The following is a 22,069-nucleotide window of genomic DNA, read 5'->3' as shown; positions in this document are numbered from 1 at the left end:
AGGGAGTCATTGAAAACATTTACATTTCTAGAGCCAGATTAAATTCCTTCCCGACATCTCCACTTTATCGAACTTACCTGCAGAATTTTTCCTTTAAAGCTTCCAATTCTTCCCAGGTTTTCTGTAGATCATTCTGGCCTGATTTAGACTCTTCCTCATCCTTTTTGGCTGAGGCTGTTGATTGTTGTTCCTGAGGGGACCTGTAATGATAGTAGGAGCCAAAGTGTTTCATGAGTGTGTGCCTGGAGGGAAGCAGTTCCAAGTAACACCAGCAGAGAATTGAAACCAAAAGATAGCCGCCATTTTGAGATCAGTCATTGGCGTATAGCAATGGTACTTACTCCTCAGATTATGAGAGCCACGTTCACAGATACTAGCAACCAAAAAAGCCACATTTACTTTGAATCCTGTCATGAGGCCTGAATCAGATAAGCAGGCTCACAGAACAGATAAGCAGGCTCACAGTTTATCTGTTCTTCAACGGCAATGGTTGTTTCAAGGAGAGAACCACCAGTCAACCACAAGCCCCGCCAGGCAAAGGCCTTGTCTACTTTCCTGAAACACGGGAACAGTGCTCAGAAGAGACACAGGTGGCATGTCAAAAAGAGCCACAGATGGCTCCCAAGTAGAGATGGGCACAAACCACAAAAAAACCGAACCACGAGGTTCGTGGGTTTTCACTAACCAGGAACCAGGAACTGGCACGAACTGGGGCAAGTTCACAAACCAGTTCGTGGTTCGTGGGGTTTGAATGCCCCTTCCGGCTGTTTAGCAGTGGCAGGGAAAAGGGCATTTGACAGTTTAAAGGGCCCTTTCCTGCCTTGCAAGGGGCAGGGCCCTTTAAACTATCAGCTGGCAGGTGGGGGAGAATCTCACCCCCTGCACCTGCCAGCTGATAGTTTAAACGGACCTGCCGCTTGCAAGCAGCAGGAAAAGTTTATATGGCCATTTCTCTGGGGAAATGGCCATTTAAACTGCCCTTTTAATACAAACCAAATGAACCAGTAGACCAGTTTATGGAAGTTCGTGGAAACGAGCTTCCACGAACCACTAGTTCGCGAACCATGAACCAGGCTGGTTCGTGGGTTTTTTTGGTTCGTATTTGGGTTCGTGCCCATCTCTACTCCGAAGCCACTGAGTGAACATTACAGGTGAACAGTATTAAAGTTGGCTTTACACTTTCAAGTCTCCCATGGAATCTATTTATTAACTTTTCAGTGGCAAATATTACAGGGCCTGCCGGGAAAGGCATATCTGGACAAAGTGAGAGTAGGGTTTGCCACTTGCCAGTACCATTGTAGCTGTAGTTTTATGAGTAACTCAATGTGTAGACATTAGCGGCAACTGACCCTGGCAAATAAGGAGAGTATGGAACCAATGCCTAAAATTGTTATCAAGCCAAAGCCACCTTAGAGCTAGATACTTACGTAAGTTTTTCTGTGTTCACCTCTTCCAGCAATTCCTGGAGAGCAAAAGAGAAAATTCATCTCAAATCCAAACTATAGACAGCATTGGGATTTATTTATTTTTAGAGCTTTTATATGCTTGCCTCTCTGGAATCCATACAACGGGTGACTCCAAGCAGCTCATGACTCTATGCCAATATAACCCAAAATTCCTTGTGCATCCCATCTGCCTTTGCCCAATGGAAATAGGGACATACTTGTAAATACTACTATTCTTTCTCATACCAAAGTTTGCTGCTCAAGGTCCCCATTTACACATTGTTGAATGCTCTCATAGTCTGTTCCCCGTTGATTTAGAAAACATCAGTGTTTGTTTTATTAAAAGGTTTGTTTTAAACTAATAAATAATATGCTATCACACTTAAAAACAGATCTCAGCAACTAAAGGGTGTGAAACGGCTGGTTGTGTATTGCATGGCACCTTAGTGTTTATGTGTAGGCAATGACATGCATGCACACTAAAGATAAGAGCTGACCAGGGATCCTGGGAGATGAACTGAAAAATAACAGTAGTACACTACACTTTAATAACAGCAAATTCAAAGTCCAATAGCACCTTAAAAACCAAAAAGATTTCCAGGGGTATTGTTAGCAGTCAGACTTGTCCTCATGTTATTAAGGAGCCTTATTAATATGGAATATCATAAGCCCCTCTCCTCATGAGTTTTAAACACAAACAAACTGCCTAGCTAGGCAGGAAAAATACTAGAATGAGAGCAATGAGATAAGACTAGCTTCCAGCCCCACATCTCCAGAGATGTATAACAAAAGGGTCTCCAGAAGTTCATGTTAATCTTGTCATCCACCCTGCTGATCGTTTCTGATCTCATTTCTCCACCTGAGTCTCTCAGGGACTGATAAGCCTCACCCATCAGGAGTCAACAATCATTTTTTTACACCTTTAGTTCCTCTCAGGAAGGCACAATCAAGCCCTCCCAGTCCTATTGTCCCACCTCCGGAGACAGCCATCAAGCTATTGTTTTAGGGCAGTGACTCAGTTCTGCCTCAGGGCATGTTTCACAGTAACAACAACATTCGATTCATATACCCCCCTTCAGGACAACTTAATGCCCACTCAGAGCGGTTTACAAAGTATGTTATTCTTATCCCCACAAGAAAACACCCTGTGAGGTGAGTGGGCTGAGAGAGCTCCTAGTTGTGACTGACCCAAGGTCACCCAGCTGGTTTCAGTTGGAGGAGTGGGGAATCAAACCCTGTTTTCCAGATTAGAGTTCTGTGCTCTTAACCACTACACCAAACTGGCTCTCAGTATATCTGACTGCCCTGCCATGTGCTCAATGTGTGTTCTGGAATCTCCCCCCACACCCTCAGACTATGTCTGAATCCCCTTTCTCCCCTTTCATGAGATGCTGGCCATCCACACTGCTCCTCCATGGAATCTTCTTCACTCTCCAAAGCTCTCCTGGAACTGGTAAATATCACTCAAATCTTGAACTTCTATTCTCACTTTCCTCACTGTTTCTCTAGTTAGCTCTCTGTGTGTATTTGCTGTGGGTATTTTATGTCATTGATCTTTTTTTAAAATAATTTTAAAGCTCTTTTAGTTAAACATCTGCCTGTTTATTAAAGAGTTCTCTACAGGAAAGGACCCTCATATACATAGGTGGAGATCTCGCCAAGTTACCTGCCTCTCGCTGCTTCTTCTTGCATACTAATTCTCCCAACTCACAAGGAGACCTCCTAGTTGGGTAACAGTATTAGCTTTTGAGAGTCAAACTCCTTTCATCTTGCATCTGACTCTCAAAAGGTTAGACCCTGAAAATCTTGTTGGTCTTTAAGGTGGACTCAGATCTTGCTCTTGTACTGCAGACTAACATGGATACCCATCTGAAACTACTCTGTAACATGGTATCCTCAAATGGAAAAACAGGAAGAGTGATTTACAAGGGAGAGGAACTGAAAAATAGGAACCATCCATGGAACACAGAAATGGTAAGAGAAACTAGATGTCAGAGAGAAGGGCCATCTTTCTAAATGTGCTACTCGTAAGAAGAGACAGACATGCAGGGCATGAGCCTCGTTCTCTGGCTTACCCTTTGATTTTATACTTACTTAGCCTTGCTCACACTTTTTTCAATCATATGCTCACAGCCAACCAGAGGTGAGAAACCTGCTTTTAATTTTTTTAAAAAGTAAGCTACTCAGGAGCTCATGTTCCATGCACCCACCACTATGCCCTTTTTGTGCACCCACTGCCTTGGGTATGGCCTCTCTCTTTCAGTCCTTCGGGAATCAAAGGCTGCAATCCTAAGGACACTTTCCTGAATAACATAAGACATACATCTGAATAGACATGCTTGGGCTTGCTCCCAAAAGCTTGCAAATTTAAATGCACGTGTATGGAAGGCCGTGCTATCATTCACAGAAGAATTTCAGGGTACAGCATAGGACATTCATTAGATCTGTTCTGTACAGTCCTACACTTGTTGCCCAACATCTCTTGCCAAAAGTGGCTGCCTTGCCTTACTCCCTGGTACAGTCCACTTCTGCATGCTCTTTCATACTGGAGACAGGGAGTGGAAGAACGGAAGACACTGGACAATATTAAGTCCAGCATCTTGCTTCCAAAAGCAACCCTGCCAGATGCATGGGAGAAGCTTAGAAGCGGGGCGTGAAGAGAAAACAAACCATTCCTCACTGTTGCTTCCAATTCCTCGATGTTGCTGTCAATAGACCTCCATTCCGCCGTAAATATGTAAAATCCCTCTTCAAAGTTATCTAAGCCATCCCACCTTCATGGGGAGGACAGAATAGAAATGTGAAATAAATAAATAAATCCCTGCTGCCCAGGGCAGTGAGTTCATAAGAAATACTTTGTCTGCCCCAAATCCTTCATCGGGAAACTGTGGGTTGAATCCTACGATTTCCTTCCATCGCTTCTTCCTCCTACCAAGAGAGACTTCCATCAACACTGGAAGATGTTTCTCTGTCATAGGAAGTCTTTCTCCATCAGAAAAAAACTCATTCTCTATTGAAGGAAAACTCATCAGAAGACAGTTGTAGGATCCAGCTCCTTGGGTTCTAGTGCATAAGAGAAACAAGTTTCCTCTGCTACTTCTCCATTCTATGCGTAATTCTACAAGCTCCATATCATGTCTCCCCCCCACACACACACACACCTCATTTTCTCTTATTTTTAAACTAAGACTCAAGGTCTGGTTAGACAAATCAGAATACTAGCGTTACTTTTTAGCCTTGATTTAGGAAATGGGCTCCTCCAACCTCTTTTGGCTGCAGTTTGCTGCAACTTTTCCAGTGCTACAATATCCTTTTTAAAATGAGTTGTGTGGAGAAACAAGATCCCTGTGACAGTATTCCAAATGCAGACACTCCACATAGGCCTTCAGAACAATTAGAATAGACCCATATCGTTAGATTTGTAATTAGCTTTGGCTACGAGTCTGTTTTCCAAATTCAGTTCAAGGTGCTGGTTATCTCTAAAGCGCTTCACAACCTGAGACTGTCTCCTTCCGTATGTCCAGGTTTCCGAACTATGGTCCCTCGGCAGCCATTTGTTGGCTATTCCACTACTTACGGTGGCCAGTCTGGCATTAGTCAGAGACCAGGCCTTTTCTGTTGTGGATTCTGCTCTGTAAAATGGGCTTCCTGAGGAGGCAAGGGGGAGGCCTCCTTGGTGATTTTTCAGGAGACGTTACAAAGCTTGCTTGTTTGCCAGGACTTTTAAGGAGTTGTGAATGACAAGCGTCTCTTAATGGGTGGGAGAGAAAGGGAGACTTGGGGTTTGATTTTTTTGTTTCAAATTGAAAATTTAACGACTATTTGTAAGCCATCCTGAACCATGTGGAAAGGCAGAATACAAATGTTTAAATAAATAAATGAATAAAAGTACACTGCTAAGATTTGACCTTTCAGGGAAAAATTAACTACTGTCAGGTCTTACCAGGTTCCATGATCCCTAAAGTAGTCTTTTCAGAGGTCAAAAGAGGTCTTACCTTCATCTCTCACCAGCCAAAAAGCTAGCAGGATCCAAACCCTTATATGAGTGCACGTGTGTGTATATGCACTATTTTTTTTAATTCTTTGTATGCTCAACACCCTAAGTAATGGGGTCCCAAACAATAGAAAAATTCTGACCTTATAATCAACGCTTAGCCGAATAAATTAGTTTTAAATGTCAGAATACATGTGAAAGAGTAATTTTTTAAAAAGAGTACCTCTATGCATGGGTAGAACATCAATCCATCTAGCTAATTTGTCTTAAGATCTTTGCACATCTCCAGGGGTGTGGGGCTGAAAGCTAGTCTTGCCTCATGACTCACACGTCATGTGATTTTCCTTCTCCTGGCCGGGAGTTGGCAGCCATTTCCTGCCTCACCAAGCAGCATTTCTGTGTTTAAAACACAGGAGGAGAGGGGCTTAGGATATAGATATATTCATAAGCTTTTCTGTTAATGTGAGGGCAAGTTCGGCTGCTAACTCCTAGCAACAGAAAAATCCTAACCTTATAATCAACACTTAGCCAAAGAACCTGGTTTTAAATGCCAGAATTCAGCTGTAGAATATGTAAAAGAGCAATTTTTTAAAAAGAGTACCTCTGGTACATGGGTAGAACATCGATCCATCTAAACTTTACAAATATTAGAAGTCAAGAGAAGGGCCTATGATCCTTAGGCAGCGTACAGCTGGCCTTTTCTTTCCATGAGGTGGTGATGGGTGTGGTGCAAGAAAGCCGAAAATGTTCTCTGCTAGGGTTGCCAGCTCCAGGCTGGGGAAATTCCTGGAGTTTTGGGGGTGGTACCTGGGGGCCATACAATGTGGCGATGAAGGGGCCTCAGCAAACTATAATGCCATAGACTCCACCCTCCAGCTGCCACTTTTTCCAGGGGAACTGGAGAGAAGTTGTAATTTTGGGAGATCCCCGGGCCCCACCAGGAGGTTGGCAGCCCTACTCTCTGCAGACCTAAGTAAGTTCTCCTTGCTGAGGGCCCCTCATACCTTGCTGAGTGTCTTGGCCTTCCCTGCCAAGCTCTGCTGATGCTCCTGGGTGTTTGGCTTCTCCGCAATTGCTGCTATCTCCTCCTTGGCTTTCTTCATGTACACTTCTTGATTTTCAGTGTCTTTGCCACTCCCTGCTTTGGTTTCCCCTCGTTTGTTTTGCCCCTCGCTTGCCTCTCCTGATCGGTCTGGCAAACTCCCCATGCTGGCTGTTAGAGGAGCAGCAGAGACCCATGCTGGACTGGTGCTAACCTCATCAGTAGTCCTGGCAGGTGATGGACTGGCCTGTTGTCTACTGTGGTGGCTGAGGGCAGTGTCCCCCTTGGCCTCTGGCCACGCTAGTCTCCTCCTCCCACGTGAAGTCTTCTCCTCTTTCCTTTTCCCCTCAGCCACATCCAGAAAGGAACCGGGAGAACTGGCTTTGCTGCTGGATCCTTTGGAATCGGATCCATCAGTGCTGGGAGTTTTGCTGGCCAAGGCAGCCTCCCGGGGCTTCCAGCCCAGCGAAGAGAGACTGGAAGGGCTCATCACTTGCTGGGTGATCTCATTGAGGAACTGCGAAAAACGCAACTTCTCTTCCATCAGCTTCCTCCGTTCGGTGTTCGGTGACTTCTTGGGGGCACTCAAATCCAGGCTGCTTGGGGGCTGCTTCTCCCGCTGCAGAGGAGCCCGAGACTCCCTTTCCATTGAGCGCACAGTGATGGTCTCAATGGACTTTGCCTTCCGCAGGCGGTCATCTCCAGCAGCAGCCCCATTCTTCAGAATCCCTTTGCTGGGGGCCAGAGCTCCCATTTGGTGAGGCTGCCGAGGAGCCAGGATTTCAGCTTGTTCATTGAACACAAGGTTGCGCTCCAGGCCTCTGGCCTTGTAAAGATGTCTGTCGACACTGTTGGTTTGGCCTTGTAGTGACTGGTCTTCCTGATGGCCTGGGCAACGGAGCAGCCGGTCAGCACTCTTGCTCTGGCCTTTCCTCAAGCGGACCAAGGAGCCCGATGGGTCTTCCGCCTTGTAGGCTGCTCCCCGATTCCGGCTACGGCGGAAAGCTTCGTTTGAAACATCCACACAGGACTGAGTGTGTGGACTGGTTGTCAGGAAGCCCTCCTTGTTGAAGCTGGCTTCTGAAGACCAGGACGCTGAGGAAGTGGAGGCTGCAGTGGAAGAGGATGAGGAGAGGGTAGGGAAGCGATCACTCCGGCCGTCTGTCCACTGCTGGTGGCAGCTCCGCAGGGCCAAATCAGGAGCCACCTTCCCTTCTTTGCCCGATTGGACAGGCATGAAGAACTTCTCCATGACTTGTAGTTTGCCAGCCGGCACGTCCACACCTCCGCCATGATCCCCTTCCCACTGGATCGGAGTGAACGTCCCTGCTTCTTCTTGAGCTTTCTTGCAGGACTTTCGGCGGATGGCTGAGGCACTCATCCTGAAGCATTAGAAGCTTGGGCTAAATCCGTCTGTTGCTAAACATCGCTTACCTCCCACGCATATGTAACTATACTGACTGGTTCAGTGGAGCATAAACTGAGAATGCCGATATAATGGGCACTGGAGCATTTGACTGAACAAAGAGAAGTAGGCTGACTCATTAGTGTCATTTGTCCTGCCTCCCCTGCCCACCCCCACCCTCCGCGTTCACACTTTGAATGCCAAACGGAAGCATTGTTTGCTTTGTACATTGATGTCCTGCTCCATCTGTCCCCCCCGCCCCATCAGAATGGAAGGTGGCATACATAGCGAGTTCCCAAGAAGATTCCTCTTGAACAAACTCAGACCTGCTTGACTTCAGCATGGTTTCAGCATCAGGTGCCTGCAGACGACACCCTGAAATTTGGAGCAGGAACGCAAAACATATTTTGGGATACTACTTCAGTTGGCTTTCTTTTCACACCCCCATTGGACAGTGGTTAGGTAGCGCAGCCAAAGCAAGTAGTGGCAGAGCAAACATACAAAATCCATCTTATTGCAAGTCAGACCATTGGTTTATCTTGCTCACTATCACTTGCTGCAGCTGGCTGCTGATCTAAGGCTCCGAAAGGCCTTTCCCAGCATCTGCTGCATGAGACTGTAGTTGGCGACACCATGAACTGAACCTGGGACCTTCTAGATGTACACTATGCACTCTAAGCCAGAGCAATCTCTGGACTGGTATGATGTATTATTATTTGTGTTGCTATTGCAGATAATTGTCCTACTACAGGTTATCAACCATTCAAGAGATCTGTGAGCAGCATGTAAAATGGTCAGTTGTGCACGGTGCAGTTCCTTACTGTTCATGCACAGGCATGTGTGCCAGAGACAAGCTGCATCAACCTGCCTACTCAGAGATTTGATGTCTAAACTCAGAGGAGGAAACAGAACTCAGAAGGATAGCAGTGCTAGAACCTCACCCTAACTCACGTTGTTGCCTTCTACTGAGTCACACCAGTGATCTATCACGGTCAGCAGGCCGATCAGACTGGCAGTGGCTTTCTGGGCTCTCAGGCAGATGTCTCTCACGCCAGCTATCACCTGCTCCTTTTAACCTGGCATCTAATACGTGCCAAGGAGATGTTCTACCCCTGAGCCATGGGCCTGCCCCACTAACATTTCAATAAAGTGTCCCTGAAAAGCAAAAACACGTGTAGCTGCAAATCCACCATCTTTCTTTCTTCCTATGATTATTTCATTTTTATCCCACCCTTCTTCCCAGGAGCTCACAGCAACAATTTATCCCACAATCACCTTGTGAAGGTAGTTTAGGCAAAAAAGAGAAAGGCCCCAAATCTGATGGCAAGCAGAGATTTGAACCTGGATCTCGGCAGCCCTCGGCCAATACGCTAACTGCTATACCACACCTGTCAAACTGCCGTTAGCGTGAGGAGCTAACAAGCCACCCTTCCTTCTGATCTCCCTCTGAGCAAGGAATGGGTCCATCTTGTCCCTAGCACAACAGAAAACATCTATTCATCTTGTGGTACAATATGCATCTCTTATGTACACGTGTACGAGTATTTGATCCTATGAAGTGTGCAAATGCTTGAAGAGGGGGGGGGGCTGCAATAAGAGGAGGAGGACATAGCAACACAGTCCACTCCTGCTGCACCAAGGAAAAGCTTGTTCCTTCAGTGGTGGTGGAAAGTGCCGTCAAGTTACAGGTGACTTATGGCAACCCTGTAGAATTTTCAAGGCAAGAGATGATCAGATGTGGTGTGCCATTGCCTGCCTCTCTGTAGCAATTCGAGACTTCATTGGTGGTCTCCCATCCAAGTACTAACCAAGACTGACCCTGCTTAGCTTCTGAGAACAGGCCAGGCTAGCCTGGGCTATTGGAAGGGGAAATATAATCTTTATTCTCCCCCCCCCCCAGACCCATCTGCCTCATGGTGTTTTGCCCATGAGATTCTGCCTCCACCAACACCACCACTGCCTTTTTTGGGACATCTTAGGGGAAATGAAAAGATGTGCCCCCACAAGTTTTATGCACTCGATGGAATCAAATCCATATACAGAAACACGAAGGTGCCGTAAAGAGCGCAGTCTGCACTTCGTATCCTGAAGTGGCCAAGGTATATATTGAACAGCTGAGAATGTACTGTAAGGCAATCTACATTTATATTACATCTGGAAGAGAGTTTAGCAAAAATATAACACCCCCAGGGTCAGTGTGTGGCTGATAGCACTTTTCCTGGCCTCTGGTTACAACATACTATTTTTAAAAATTGAACCATCGTAGCATGTGGACAAATTACAGAGAGCTTGCAGAAGTATTATTTTTAGCCGGACTTTGTATACTGCTTGCAGGCAGACGTCTGTAAAGCAGAACTCCTATAACGCTAGCCTGTGTGTGGTTAAAACCACTTTTCATTCTTCTTTGAGGGCCCAGCCTGACCCAGCCAAACCACCACACTGACTGATACAAAAGGCTTTCGATCAAACGGCAACTCCTCCCACCTCCCTGGTTGATAGAGATCAAAGTGCCCAGCTCAGAGATCAATGGCTTGGCCCTTCTCACCACAAGCGAGGAGACCTCAAGGTCACGCCTGGCTTCTCCCCTGCAGCTGCTTCACTGTGACTGGCAGGAAATCAATTAGGGGTGAAGCATATTAAATCAGAGGATAAATTACTGTAATCAGCTGGTACTCGATAGGGGAGGCTGCACCTCTACCCCAGCCCATTCCTCAACCAAACTCTTTCATCCACAGATAACAGACCCCTGACTGGGGGACTTTCACCTCCAGGGGCCACCACACCTACAGACAAAACAGTAAGAGCAGCCCAGCTGTTCTAACATGGTTTGCCTGCTGTACGTTTGGCACCTTAAACCATTTTGTTTGTGTTCCAGATCTTTGGTTTGCCAGGATGCCTGAGCTAAGCCTTGCTCGCTACGCATTCCATCTCTCTTTGATGGGTGCGCTGCTTGCGCTGTTCTTCCGATCCTGCACAGAAGCACCAAACAGGATATACGCTCAGGAAGATATGGCGCAGCTTTCAGCATGCTGGACTCTAACCAGAGGGGAGGGCAGACAAGTATGTAACAAGATTTAAAAGCCTTTTATTACTGACACATTGTACCAACACGCAAGCTATTCAAACGCACACAAAATATGGCTTTGAATAAGCATGGTTTATGAACAAGGCCTGGACCAAGATCTACAGACCAGCACAAGTGGACCACACAAAGATCTAAAATGTACTATTTCTGTAACAAGGTTTTAAAGCCAAACCCACTTTCCCTCCTACTTGCCTTTATCACATCCCTTCCCTGAGTCTTCTGTTCCTTTTGCTAGCTTATGCAGCCCCCCCGCCCACCAAAGCTTCTTATAACAGAGAACAAGCTCTTCAAAACCTATGCATGAAAAAAGTGATCAAAAAGATTTAAAGCTAACTTGCATGATGGTGTTTGGCTGTGATGAAAGTTCCCTCTCCCCACTTAAAAAAGAAGGCAATGCCACTATGAGGTGAGGAGATATCCCTGTAATTCTTCCACATTATAAAACAAGAAAAAAGTGTTTCTTGAATGACAGGACCTCACGGGGCTGGACCTAGTGGATCCATCCTGCTAAACAGCAATGCTTTCTCAAAGCACAAGGAACATTCCCCTGACCCAAGAGGCTCTCAAGAACCACGGGAATGTATGGGATCTAACCAACATTCAACATAAAAACAAATTCATCTATAAACATCCAGATGCTGGCAAGTCAGAGGCCCTAGCTTCTTTCCCCTTTTGTGCTCTTAAGCGGGTAAAGCCAACACAGAAAAAGAAAAACTGCTGAAAAAATCATGCTGGAAAAAAACTGCTTTATACATTACCATACATTTTGAAAATGGAAAGCCAACATTCTATACCTGCCACCTACAGAAAGAGGCAAGAACCCAGCTATGAGTTCCACTGAGTAGACAAAGTTAAGAGCAGAATGAAACATTACACTGGGGATGTGTGATGTTAAAAAACAGCCATAGGGATCTCCGATTTTGACCTAGTGCTTGGCCAGTTCTATTAGTCCCAGGAGAGAGAGAGGAGAGGAACAATCCAAATGTTTGACTTTTTTCTCCTACCTGGACTAATAACAGTGAGGGAGGGATGAGAAGAGAACAGAGATTTCGGCTGGGGAAAGAGTTAACATAACTCTCCTACACAGTAGCCCTGTTCCAAATTGTGGCAGCTTTTATGGTTAAAATGCATGCTGGGAAAGGCATTCATAGATCCCCTGACATAAAGTGTCATTTGACTGTAATTCTGTGAAGAACTAGAGACCGGCTGTGCCATTGGTTGAAAATGCACACATTGTTTTAGGAAAAGTTACACTGGAATGTAGCCAGTAATTCATCCGCTCCTGCCCTGCCCACACACTATGGCTACTGCCTCCGTCACAACAAAATCCACAACTATGCAGCTGGACCTGTGTAATGCATTGATGTTGTTACCACCATCTACAAAGGGCAAATGCGTAACAACCACTAAGTCCTCCTGAAAGCAGACACATTTCATGCGTTTCAAGATCAGGCAAAGTCCAGTCTGTCCTGTCAGATCTGGATTTATGTACAAAGAGTGTTCAGGTGATCGATGCACCAAGGTCCAGTGGAAGAGATGTCTTTATTCCACAAGAAGGTCAAACCTCTCTGCTTCTTCAAACTCTGCATTCATCTGGGCAGCCCATTCATCCAGCTCCATCTTCTGAAAAGGCAAGAAAAGACACATTCGCTGAAAGGGTAGCCCTGACTGGGTGACCAAACAAGGACCAGTATAGTAGGAGTGCCAGGAAAGCCTGGCTGCTGGCAAGTTTTCAGGGTTCCCCAATCACAAACAGAAGGCAGAGGCCTGACTACTGGAAATTATGGCCAGTGTACATACACATACACACCAGTTTTTAAGATGTCAGCAGGAACTGCTTTCAAGCCATAATGGCTAGAAACTTGCTTTGAAAAAAGAAAACAAAAGCTGAGATTTGCAGGATGCCAATAACGCTGTCCATTTCTGCTTTACTGCAAAACTATGCTAGAATCCAGAAAGACCCTCATTAAAGAGTGTGAACCTTCCTCCAATCTCTCTTGCTTCTGGATCCCTTTTTACCTTCTCTCCCACAAGCACTCCATGCATATGACCAATGGCATCCTTTTCTGAATGGAGGACTTCTCAGCTCCCTCTTTAGCCACAACATCTCAGATATTCTCACAGGAATGATCTCTTGTGGCCCTCCCACTTCTGAAACCCTAGGCCACAGACGGGCGAGGCTACTGGCATGGTCACAAGGTAAGGAATTCTTACATTAAACTGCGGCGCCTTCTTCTTCTTCCGTTTCTCCTTCATAAACGAAATGCCCGGGATGTCTGTGTCAGGCTCCTTGAAGACCCTGGATCCTGTCAGTGTTGCTGCCAATGTAGGGCTTGTCCTTGTGTCTGCAGGGGGTGCATCATCCAGCCCTTCTGGCACCAGGAGCTTTTCGAAGCCAAAGAGCGTCTGTCGCTTGTCCAAGCCACAGTTAGGTGTGGAGGTGTCAGAGAAGCCAGAGCCAGGAGAATCCCGGCTCCCCAGGAAGCTGTGGCTGAAGGAGGCCTCCAGACGGCTGTATGACCGGCGTACCCTCTTGGCCATGGCCACATCCCGCTCGTCCTCAGGAGGGGACTCCTGGGCATTGGTGCTGATTGGAGACAGGACATCCGCTCCTCCTATCAGGTTCTCTGTTTCAGAGCTGGAAGGGCAGCTTGGTGGAGAGGGCTTCAGCTTGGCATTGGTGTCACATCCGCCTGGGCTTTTGGCCCTGTTCGTTCCTCCAGGGACATTCTCCTTGTCTTCTTTAAAGGAGACCTGTAACAGAGGAGAAACAAACCTTCAACAAGAATGTACAGTGAGCTTGGGGGGATTTCTCGCCTCAGAGACAGCATTTAATTAGGGGAAGGGTCATGGCCCAATGGGAGAAAACACACACTCTCTCTCTCTCTCTCTCTCCCCCTCTCCCTCCCTCCCTCTCTCTGCATCCAGAAGGTCCCAGCATCAATCCACGGCGTCACCATTTAGAGACTCAGAAAAGGAGGAAACTCTTTTCCCTGCCTGAGACTTTGGAGGACTGCTGCTGATCCCCTCGGCGAGTACAGTACTTCAGGGAGGGGAGAAGTGAGGAATCAGCAGCCGAGTTCCATCTGGGCTCAGTTTATCTTCCTCTCTCTGCAGATAACTATAAGGCTTGGCCATGACCAGAGGCAAGACTCCAACCACCCCCACCCCAACTTACTCCTCAAAGGAAAGGGCACCTCCAACTGGGAAATCTTCTGATACTTCCAAACCATGCTCAGGCCACAAAGAAATCAAATTTTGGCACAAACACCCAAAGCTGCCTTCGACCGCTGCCAAACCATTGGTTTCTTAAGATGAGTATTAGTTACTCTGTTAGCAGCTCTCCAGCAGGGTCTCAGGTAAAAGCCTTTCACATCACCCGCTACGTAATCTTTTTAACTGGAGATGCCAGGGGCTGAACCTGGGACCTTCTGCCTACAAAACAGATGAGCCAAGGCCCCTTCCCTGAAGCCACTGGCAATAATGAAGATAGTCAAAGGGCAGGTGCCACCACTCGTCTCAGGCCTAGGACAGGGCAAAGACTAGCAACCATGGTGTGAACACACAGCCAGGCCACTGAGTAGCCAAGTACCAGCAACTGAACGAAATGAGATGGGCTCAAGAGATAGGAATGACCATTGTGTCCTAATAAAGACTGGGGTTTGGATGGGATGCCACCTCAAAAGCATGGAAAGCACACATGCCACCTCAATGTAATAGTATTTTATTTTATGCAAGCTGTCTCAGGAAGCCTTCTGGGGCCAACCAGCAAGCTACAAATCAATAAATCTAGATAAATAATACTTTTGAGCTGCTCAGATGCATTGCAGTTTTGGTGTCAACAAATATATTTGATTGGGAACAGGCAAGTCCTATGCAAAGAGCTGTTGCTTGGCAACTGCCAATCACCAGGCAAGAGAAGCCTGGCTGCCATCAAGAGCAAATGCTCAGCCAGCCTCCCTTGCCAACCTGTCTCTCCTCCATGAGGCACAATATTGCTTTCAGTATCAGTTACTACCAGTACTGCTGCTTTGAGAAGGCCTTTAAACATGAGAAGTGGGATATAAATTATCTAAATGAAGACATGTCAAAGCTAAAACAGTGACACATGCACGGGCAGCCATTCATTCACAGCTAATTACAAGTTTGGAGCCCAGCATCAAAAGCTGTAACAAGGGAACTTTGGACTGAGATGATGGGTGGCTTACAATGGCAGGAGGGAGCAAACTGCCCAAAACCTCAACACTGCTATAAGATGCAGTACAGATAGAGTGACAAAAAGGCTGATTCACAGCAACCCTCTGCCACCATCACTGGTTCTGCTGGTGGCCCTTCTGGCCTTGTACTGCCAGTACCTGAAGGAGATCCAGCAAGAGGTGGTCCTGAAATCTCTGGGAAATTAAGACTTCTTTTCTTTAGCTACAAACATGTACGTTAGCCCAGAGGAGTTAGAGCCACCTGCAGAGAAACTAAATGGCGTGACTCTTTCCTCTACTGTTGAAGAAAATGTTGGATCCCAATAAGGTGTCTTCCCTTAGCACTGCAAGACTCCAGGCACCGTAATGGAAACAGTGACGAAGAGCAAGTGTGCTTTCCAAGGAATTTCCCATGTTGCCCTTTCTGGGCTTTGCAACTGAATGGCTCTAGCTTCCCCCTGTAAGTGTGACAGAACTTGATGGTGCTTGGTGGATAATGTCCAGTGAACCTCTTTACTAAACGCCTTCTAAATAACTGCGTTCAGTTTCCAGTTCCTTATTAGCAAGCTCTGTAACACATTCCATTCCTGCACATTTGTGAAAACTCATTCAGCCCCAAGGCCAGCAGAGGCTGAGACGGTTGCCTGGAAGCTAACAGGCACAGATTTTGCCCATGGCCACTGAATGCCCAGATAACCATGGACACACTGTGTGAGGCTCCTGAAGAGGCTCTTTGGACATATAATGCAGAAATCTAGAAACAGCACTTACCCGAGGACTGCGCCTGGGAGTTAATGTGGACTCCTTTATCTGATTTGGAAAAATGAATAGAAAAACAAGAACATTTCACATTTATGTAGTGTTTTTGGTATTCAGAGCTCCACACACATTATCTTCTAATCCTTACAACAGCCCTGTAATGTAGGCCAATATTATTTCAAGTTTGCAAATGATGGGCTGATTTGACGCAAATCTGGAAGGGACCTAATTTGAATCTTGTCTCTGCCACAAGATACCCTTAGGCAAGGCACTCCGTCTCAGCCCCCATCTGCCATAGGAAAATAATAATACTCCCCTACCTTACAGAGCAGCTTGCTTGAAACTACACAAAACTGAATTCTGAACCGGAGACCTCCAGATTCCCAGCTCATCTTCCTAGGCACTATGCTACACCAACAAATGATGTAGCACTGTGACAATGAATGATGTCATACAGCAAGTCCTACATAAGAACACGGAAACTACCTAGCTTTAGAAAGGATCAGTCAAACAGTAACACTTAGCCTCTGTAGAGAGCATTCAAGTCTTCAAAGCACTGTACATACATGATTTTGGTACAACGCTTAACCCTGTAAGGTAGGGTTCATATTGCAGATGAGGGCTGAGATGGAGTGCCTTGCTTCAGGCTACCTTGTGGCAGAGACTAGATCCAAATCAGGTCCCTTCCAGATTTGTGTCTCTTTCTCTTCACTGCTATGCTACACTAGCTCTTACAAAGTGCAACTCTTGAAGAAACGAGCAAGGTTAACAGTAACACCCGTCTTATAATATTGAGTATCAGTACCTGAGCTTGGCAACCTATAGTATAATTTATAATACAGGAGGATGAGCTCAAAGAAAATTCCACAATGGCCAAATTTGATATATGCATGTATGTCAAATGTATTATGTGTAAGTTGCATATCAGACTGTAGAAAGAAAAACCTGTACATGTCAAAATTCCTTTTTCAATACAAAATACAGAAACCATTCGTTCTGCTGCATCTAGTCACCCTAAAGAAAGGAGGAAGCTAAAACATAACAGTATTTTTTAAATGGATCTCATAGGACAGCTGGTGATTAAAGCTGTGTCCTGGATCTAAAATGATAAGACTGCATACATAGAATAAATTCATAGATGATTCTGCACCACAAGAACTGTAGCCAAATCCATAAAACTCTACATACCTGCCGAATACGCGGCACAATCTTTTTCAGGGTTATTGGCCTCATTGCAAACGGTACTGGAATCTGCAGAGATGACAGAAGACAACACAGGTGAGGTGAAGAAAGGAATACTACAAGCATGAATTCCTGGGGAGTGAGGACTTTTAAGTTTCGTAATGCATCATGTATTCTGAGGGTAGCAATTAACATATCACACATTGCATTGCGTCTGCTTACTGCTGGTTTAAGACGAGACTTGCTTTTCAGTTGCATACAGAAATACTACTAAGTGGAGCCAGCTGAACAAATTTCAGTGCTGGAGACAAAGAGCAGAAAATGGGTTTCACTGGCACAATCCAGCGGGATGATCTGCTGCACAGGTATTACTGAACACAAATGCACATGTGCCAGAGCACAGTTCCCATTCATTCTAATTGGTCTTGTGCAACTAAAATCATGTCCCATGGGTCAGATCTGTCCATTCAGACACCGTTAATAATATCCAAAATCAGCTGCTTGCAGTCAGCATTCTACTTGGCCTAACAGAGAATCTCGACCAGGCTACGGTGGTATTAGGGCTTGACAAATCAGCAGTCATAGAAACATAGAACGGGAATGGACACCAAGAGTCATTTAGTCCAACCCCCTGCATAATGCAGGAAATGCACCCACCTCCCAGCCTCAGTGACTCCTGCTCTATGCCTAGAGGAAGGCAAAACAACCTCCAGGATTCCTGGGGCAATCTGGCCTGGAGGAAAATTCTTTCCTGACCCCAAAGGGGGGATCAGCATTAACCTGGACGTGTAACTAAGGGCCACAAGAACCGAGCACTGGATCATCCCTTCCTGCCCTCCCTCTCACAAAACACTACATAGGAATTTCCCTGCTGGATCAGATTAATGTTCCAATAGTCTAGCATCACGCTTCACACAGTGGCCAACCAGATTCCCCTGGAAGGCCTTGAACATAACATGGAAGCCCAAACCTCTCCCTACTGTTGCTTCGCTGCACAGATATTCAGACTGCCTCTGAACACTTTGTCATTGGAGCTAATACCCAATGACAAGCCTGTGTTCTATGAAAATGTCTAAGTCCTCTTTTAAACTGGTCTGCAGTGTCTTTCATGTTCTTTTATTCTTTATATAAAAGAATTCTTTATATAAAAGAATAAAAGAACATGAAAGACACTGAAGACTTGACCATCCAGAAAAATAAGCAGTGGCTGAACGTAGCCTAACTCAAACAGGACACAGTATCCTATTCCAGGAAACTAAAATACTGGACAACACTTCCAACTACTTCGTCAGATTGCATAGGGAAGCCATTGAAATTCATAAGCATAAGCACAATTTCAACAGGAAAGAATAGACTTTAAGAATGAATAGAGTATGGTTTCCAGTCCTGAAAAACACCAGGCTAACAAAAGATTCTATACCCTACAATAGCCCTGCAGAGAAGATTAGCATATCAAGCACCAATCCCTATGCAAAAGAACCTCCCCAGGGTACAGTGAAGCCTCCTTCCATTAGCATTCCACACTCTGGGAAACTCTTACAGGATGACTCAGCCCAACCCCACCTTCCTGAGTAGATATAAATTACCTGCCAACATCTTTTCCACACTGTGACACTGAGAGATCTCTGTCTTTTGCTGCCACACCTCTGAAGATGCCAGTCACAGCTGCTGGCGAAACATCAGGAACTACAATGCCAAGACCACGGCTATACAGCCCGGAAAATCCACAACAACCAACGTTCTCCGGCCGTGAAAGCCTTCAACAATACAGCCTGAGAACCACTTACGAGGCATGAAACCCACCTCGGGTCTTGCCTCAGGCTAGAAATTGGCTATTTAAGACCACCCTTTCTGGTCACAGATCAGATGCTTCAATCCTTCGAGATCTCACTCCCACTCCATCCCACCTTGTGGAGTGCTGGTCACTTTACTAGGCATTCTGCTCCTCACTGCTGAATATCTGCTTCTCAACGGACAGGTAACGTATTGCCCACCAACCATCTTTCCTGCTAATGCAACCATCTCTATACCCTTTCCACCCTCTGATTTCCTAGTCCTGTATTGAATGTGTGATTCTTAGACCCTGTAAGCTTAAAGGTTCTTAAGTAAAAGCTGTGATTCATTTTAAAGTATTAGTTTCATCCGTTATTGTGCATGGTCCGGAAACTCTTAACAGGAGGATCCATTTGACCATCAAAAGCATCACTAACATCACAGTTGACAAGGAACACACATTGCTTCCTTTCACCATTGAACCAGCAACATCAAGAACAGCCCTATCAATTTTACTTTGCTTCTTTTGACAGCAAAAACAAAATTGGCATGAGTTCCTTTACAGTGAGAAGCAAAAGTGTGCGGTGCCCTCCGTCCCCATAACACAGATGTTATCTGGGAGCAAAGCTGCCTCCTCTACAGGAAGCCGTCCTCTTTTTTCCTGCATGGACTAGAATACAGTGAAACAAGGGATTTGCTGGGGAATCGCACAAAAGAAATAACAGATCAATAATTCCCAATTTCTGTATCTACATGAAAACACTGGATGAGGTCATCTAGAGATCTGGGCTGGGTTGTCATTGATAAGGCGATGATACTCAGTGCTATCTCACACTTCTCACTGATCCCAGAGAGGCCATAGAAACCCTGAACTTATGCCTGGAGGCCCCATATGGCTTGAGATCAGCATGCCTGAACGTCCACCTACACCCATGTCCCCCTAGGCCATCTTTTAAGGCCCTGTTTCGGATGACTCCTCCTTTTGAGATCAGGCAGGTGGTAACCCAAGAGAGGTCCTTCTTAACCATAGCAGTAAACCTATGGATTTTCTCTCCAGGGAGAGTCATCTACCCCTTCTATCACTGGCTTCTACCCATGGGTGAAGATCTTTTTGTTTAATCTGGTATTCATAGAATCATAGAATCATAAAGTTGGAAGGGGCCATACAGACCATCTAGTCCAACCCCCTGCCCAGTGCAGGATCATCCTAAAGCATCTCTGACAAGTATTCATCCAGCCTCTTCTTGAAAACTGCCAGTGAAGGGGAGCTCACCACCTCCCTAGGCAGCTGATTCCACTTTTGAACTACTCTGACCGTGAAAAAGTTTTTCCTAATATCCAGCCAGTACCTTTGTGCATGTATTCCCTCAATTATCCCTTTTTTATTGTATGTGCTTTTAATTTTATTTTAATTTTGGTTTTAATTGTTTTATTACATTTTTATAATGTTTTAACTGCTAGCTACTTTGGTGGCCCTCACTGGGGAGAAAGGAAGCATACAAATATTGTAAAAAACAAACAAACCCAGACAGGCAGATTGCAGACCTTAATGCCAGAAAACTGAAGCAAGCCCTAAGGTATTATCCCTGGATCACAGATGGCACTTAATCCCTCCCTCGCCAAGTGTTTATGGGACAAAAGCTAAAGAACACCTTTTTACTTACCGGACTACCCACCATCTTTTTTGCCACCAAACGAGGCTTCCCCTGAGACAGAGGCTGAACAGCGGAGGTCATGTTCCTCTCAGACCTGCGCCGTGGAGGAAAGGAAACAGCATCTAGGGAAAGAGGAAGAGAAAAGAATGGGACACATTTTGAACAACTTCAGATAACCATCTGTTGTAGCTCTTAAGTCTACTACTTCCAACACTCTCAAACGAGTCATTGCAAAATAATTACAGGTTTTATTTAAAACCTGTGTATTAAATTACACTACTGTGTATTAAATTACACTACAGAGAACACATAAAAACAAGATTCAGTCAAAAGAACAGACAATTCAATCAGAGTGGGTGTGGCTCATTTTCAAAAGATGATGAATTTTCAAAATAGGATGAGTATAAAATTATGAGCAGAAATAGTTTATTTTTGGAATGTCCCCAATGAGCCAAAGTCTGATCATCTAATCGCTGCATATGAATTTTAAGTGTCTCTGGAGTCCTTCTCTGAAACTTTCCTCCTTGAGTACTGTAATGTTCAGGTGCATTACTGCCTGTCCAGAGTAGCTGAAACATTCTCCTGCTGGTTGCTAAATATCTCTTTTTTTAAATGTCTGATTTGTGTCAATGTATTCTCTTGCAAAGAGATTGGCTTAGTTCAGGAAATCTAGCCCTGAAGAACAAATAAGATGCCAAAATCAAGACGGCACCATTAAGGCCAAACAGGAAACCAGGCTGCTGCCTCGCAAATAGAACCTGCTGGATGGAGCATATGCAAATCAATCTATCTAATATATCTGCATGCCTTAAGGAAATTGCTGTGATAGAATATACAAATTAGAGCTGTTCCATTGTACTGAACAGTGTTAGGGATCTGGTGATTTGAGGACTTGCTGAAATATCATACAACCTTAGTTGTCAAACAAGGCTGACACACAAGATGTTTTCGTTTCTCTTCATATTAAAGGTACTTTAAGCCATTCTGGAATTCGGAACCTTTGGAAATATTACAGAGGTCAGTGCAGAGTATGTGGCTCACTTATCCTCTCAACAATCCTGTGAGATGGGTGAGGATGAAAGAAGCGTGTCGCGCAAAGGCCCGCAGCAGTTTCACAGCTGAGCGGGAAGTTGAACGGGGTTTCCGCGACTATAACCATTGGAAAACCCTGCCAGAAATCTCTCCTCTTTTCCCGATCCTGCTCTCAGCGGAGCTCCCATGGTGTCACCCCTTTCATAACGCGCGCCTCATGACGACACCGTCCCAGGCCTCTCACCTGCCCCCGCCTCCCCAGCGGAGCGAGCCCGCCTCAGACGACAGCGGCCAGCGCCGCCGCCCCCTCCGCCCGCCATGGATCTCCTATGGCTTCCTTCCTCCCTTCAAGATCGCTTCGCCGTTTAGAATCGCCCGCCACTGCTTTGCCGGAAGTGACGTTTTGCATGGCGGGTGGTGTGAAACTATCGCGAGACTAAAAGCAGCCATTGGTCAAAATTTTCGGCTACTGGTGTCGCTCTAGGCATCAGCAACTCTATG

General features: G+C 45.7%; 1 protein-coding gene across 1 annotated transcript; it reads right to left on the bottom strand.

Moving 5' to 3' along the window:
- Nucleotides 1-10,975: 10,975 nt before the first annotated feature.
- Nucleotides 10,976-21,895, bottom strand: CDCA5 (cell division cycle associated 5). The gene is made up of 6 exons (XM_054988666.1): nt 21,813-21,895; nt 20,546-20,658; nt 17,115-17,177; nt 15,939-15,977; nt 13,186-13,725; nt 10,976-12,594 (listed from the first exon to the last, which is right to left on the bottom strand). The coding sequence occupies exons 1-6, from the start codon at nt 21,886-21,888 to the stop codon at nt 12,514-12,516; spliced, it is 912 nt and encodes a 303-aa protein (XP_054844641.1). The 5' UTR covers nt 21,889-21,895; the 3' UTR covers nt 10,976-12,513.
- Nucleotides 21,896-22,069: the final 174 nt, after the last annotated feature.

Source organism: Eublepharis macularius, chromosome 1 (assembly GCF_028583425.1).
Source record: "Eublepharis macularius isolate TG4126 chromosome 1, MPM_Emac_v1.0, whole genome shotgun sequence".
NCBI lineage: Eukaryota > Metazoa > Chordata > Lepidosauria > Squamata > Eublepharidae > Eublepharis > Eublepharis macularius.
The sequence above is the reverse complement of the archived record's forward strand: the minus strand, read 5'-3'. Positions and strand labels throughout refer to the sequence as shown.

Excerpts from the sequence above, each read along its gene's own strand:
- CDCA5 (XM_054988666.1), bottom strand. The coding sequence starts at position 21,888 with ATGGCGGGCGGAGGGGGCGGCGGCGCTGGCCGCTGTCGTCTGAGGCGG. Across the intron at positions 20,659-21,812 it reads CGCTGGGGAGGCGGGGGCAG|ATGCTGTTTCCTTTCCTCCA; the intron begins GTGAGAGGCCTG and ends CTCTTTCCCTAG. Across the intron at positions 17,178-20,545 it reads AAAAGATGGTGGGTAGTCCG|ATTCCAGTACCGTTTGCAAT; the intron begins GTAAGTAAAAAG and ends TCATCTCTGCAG.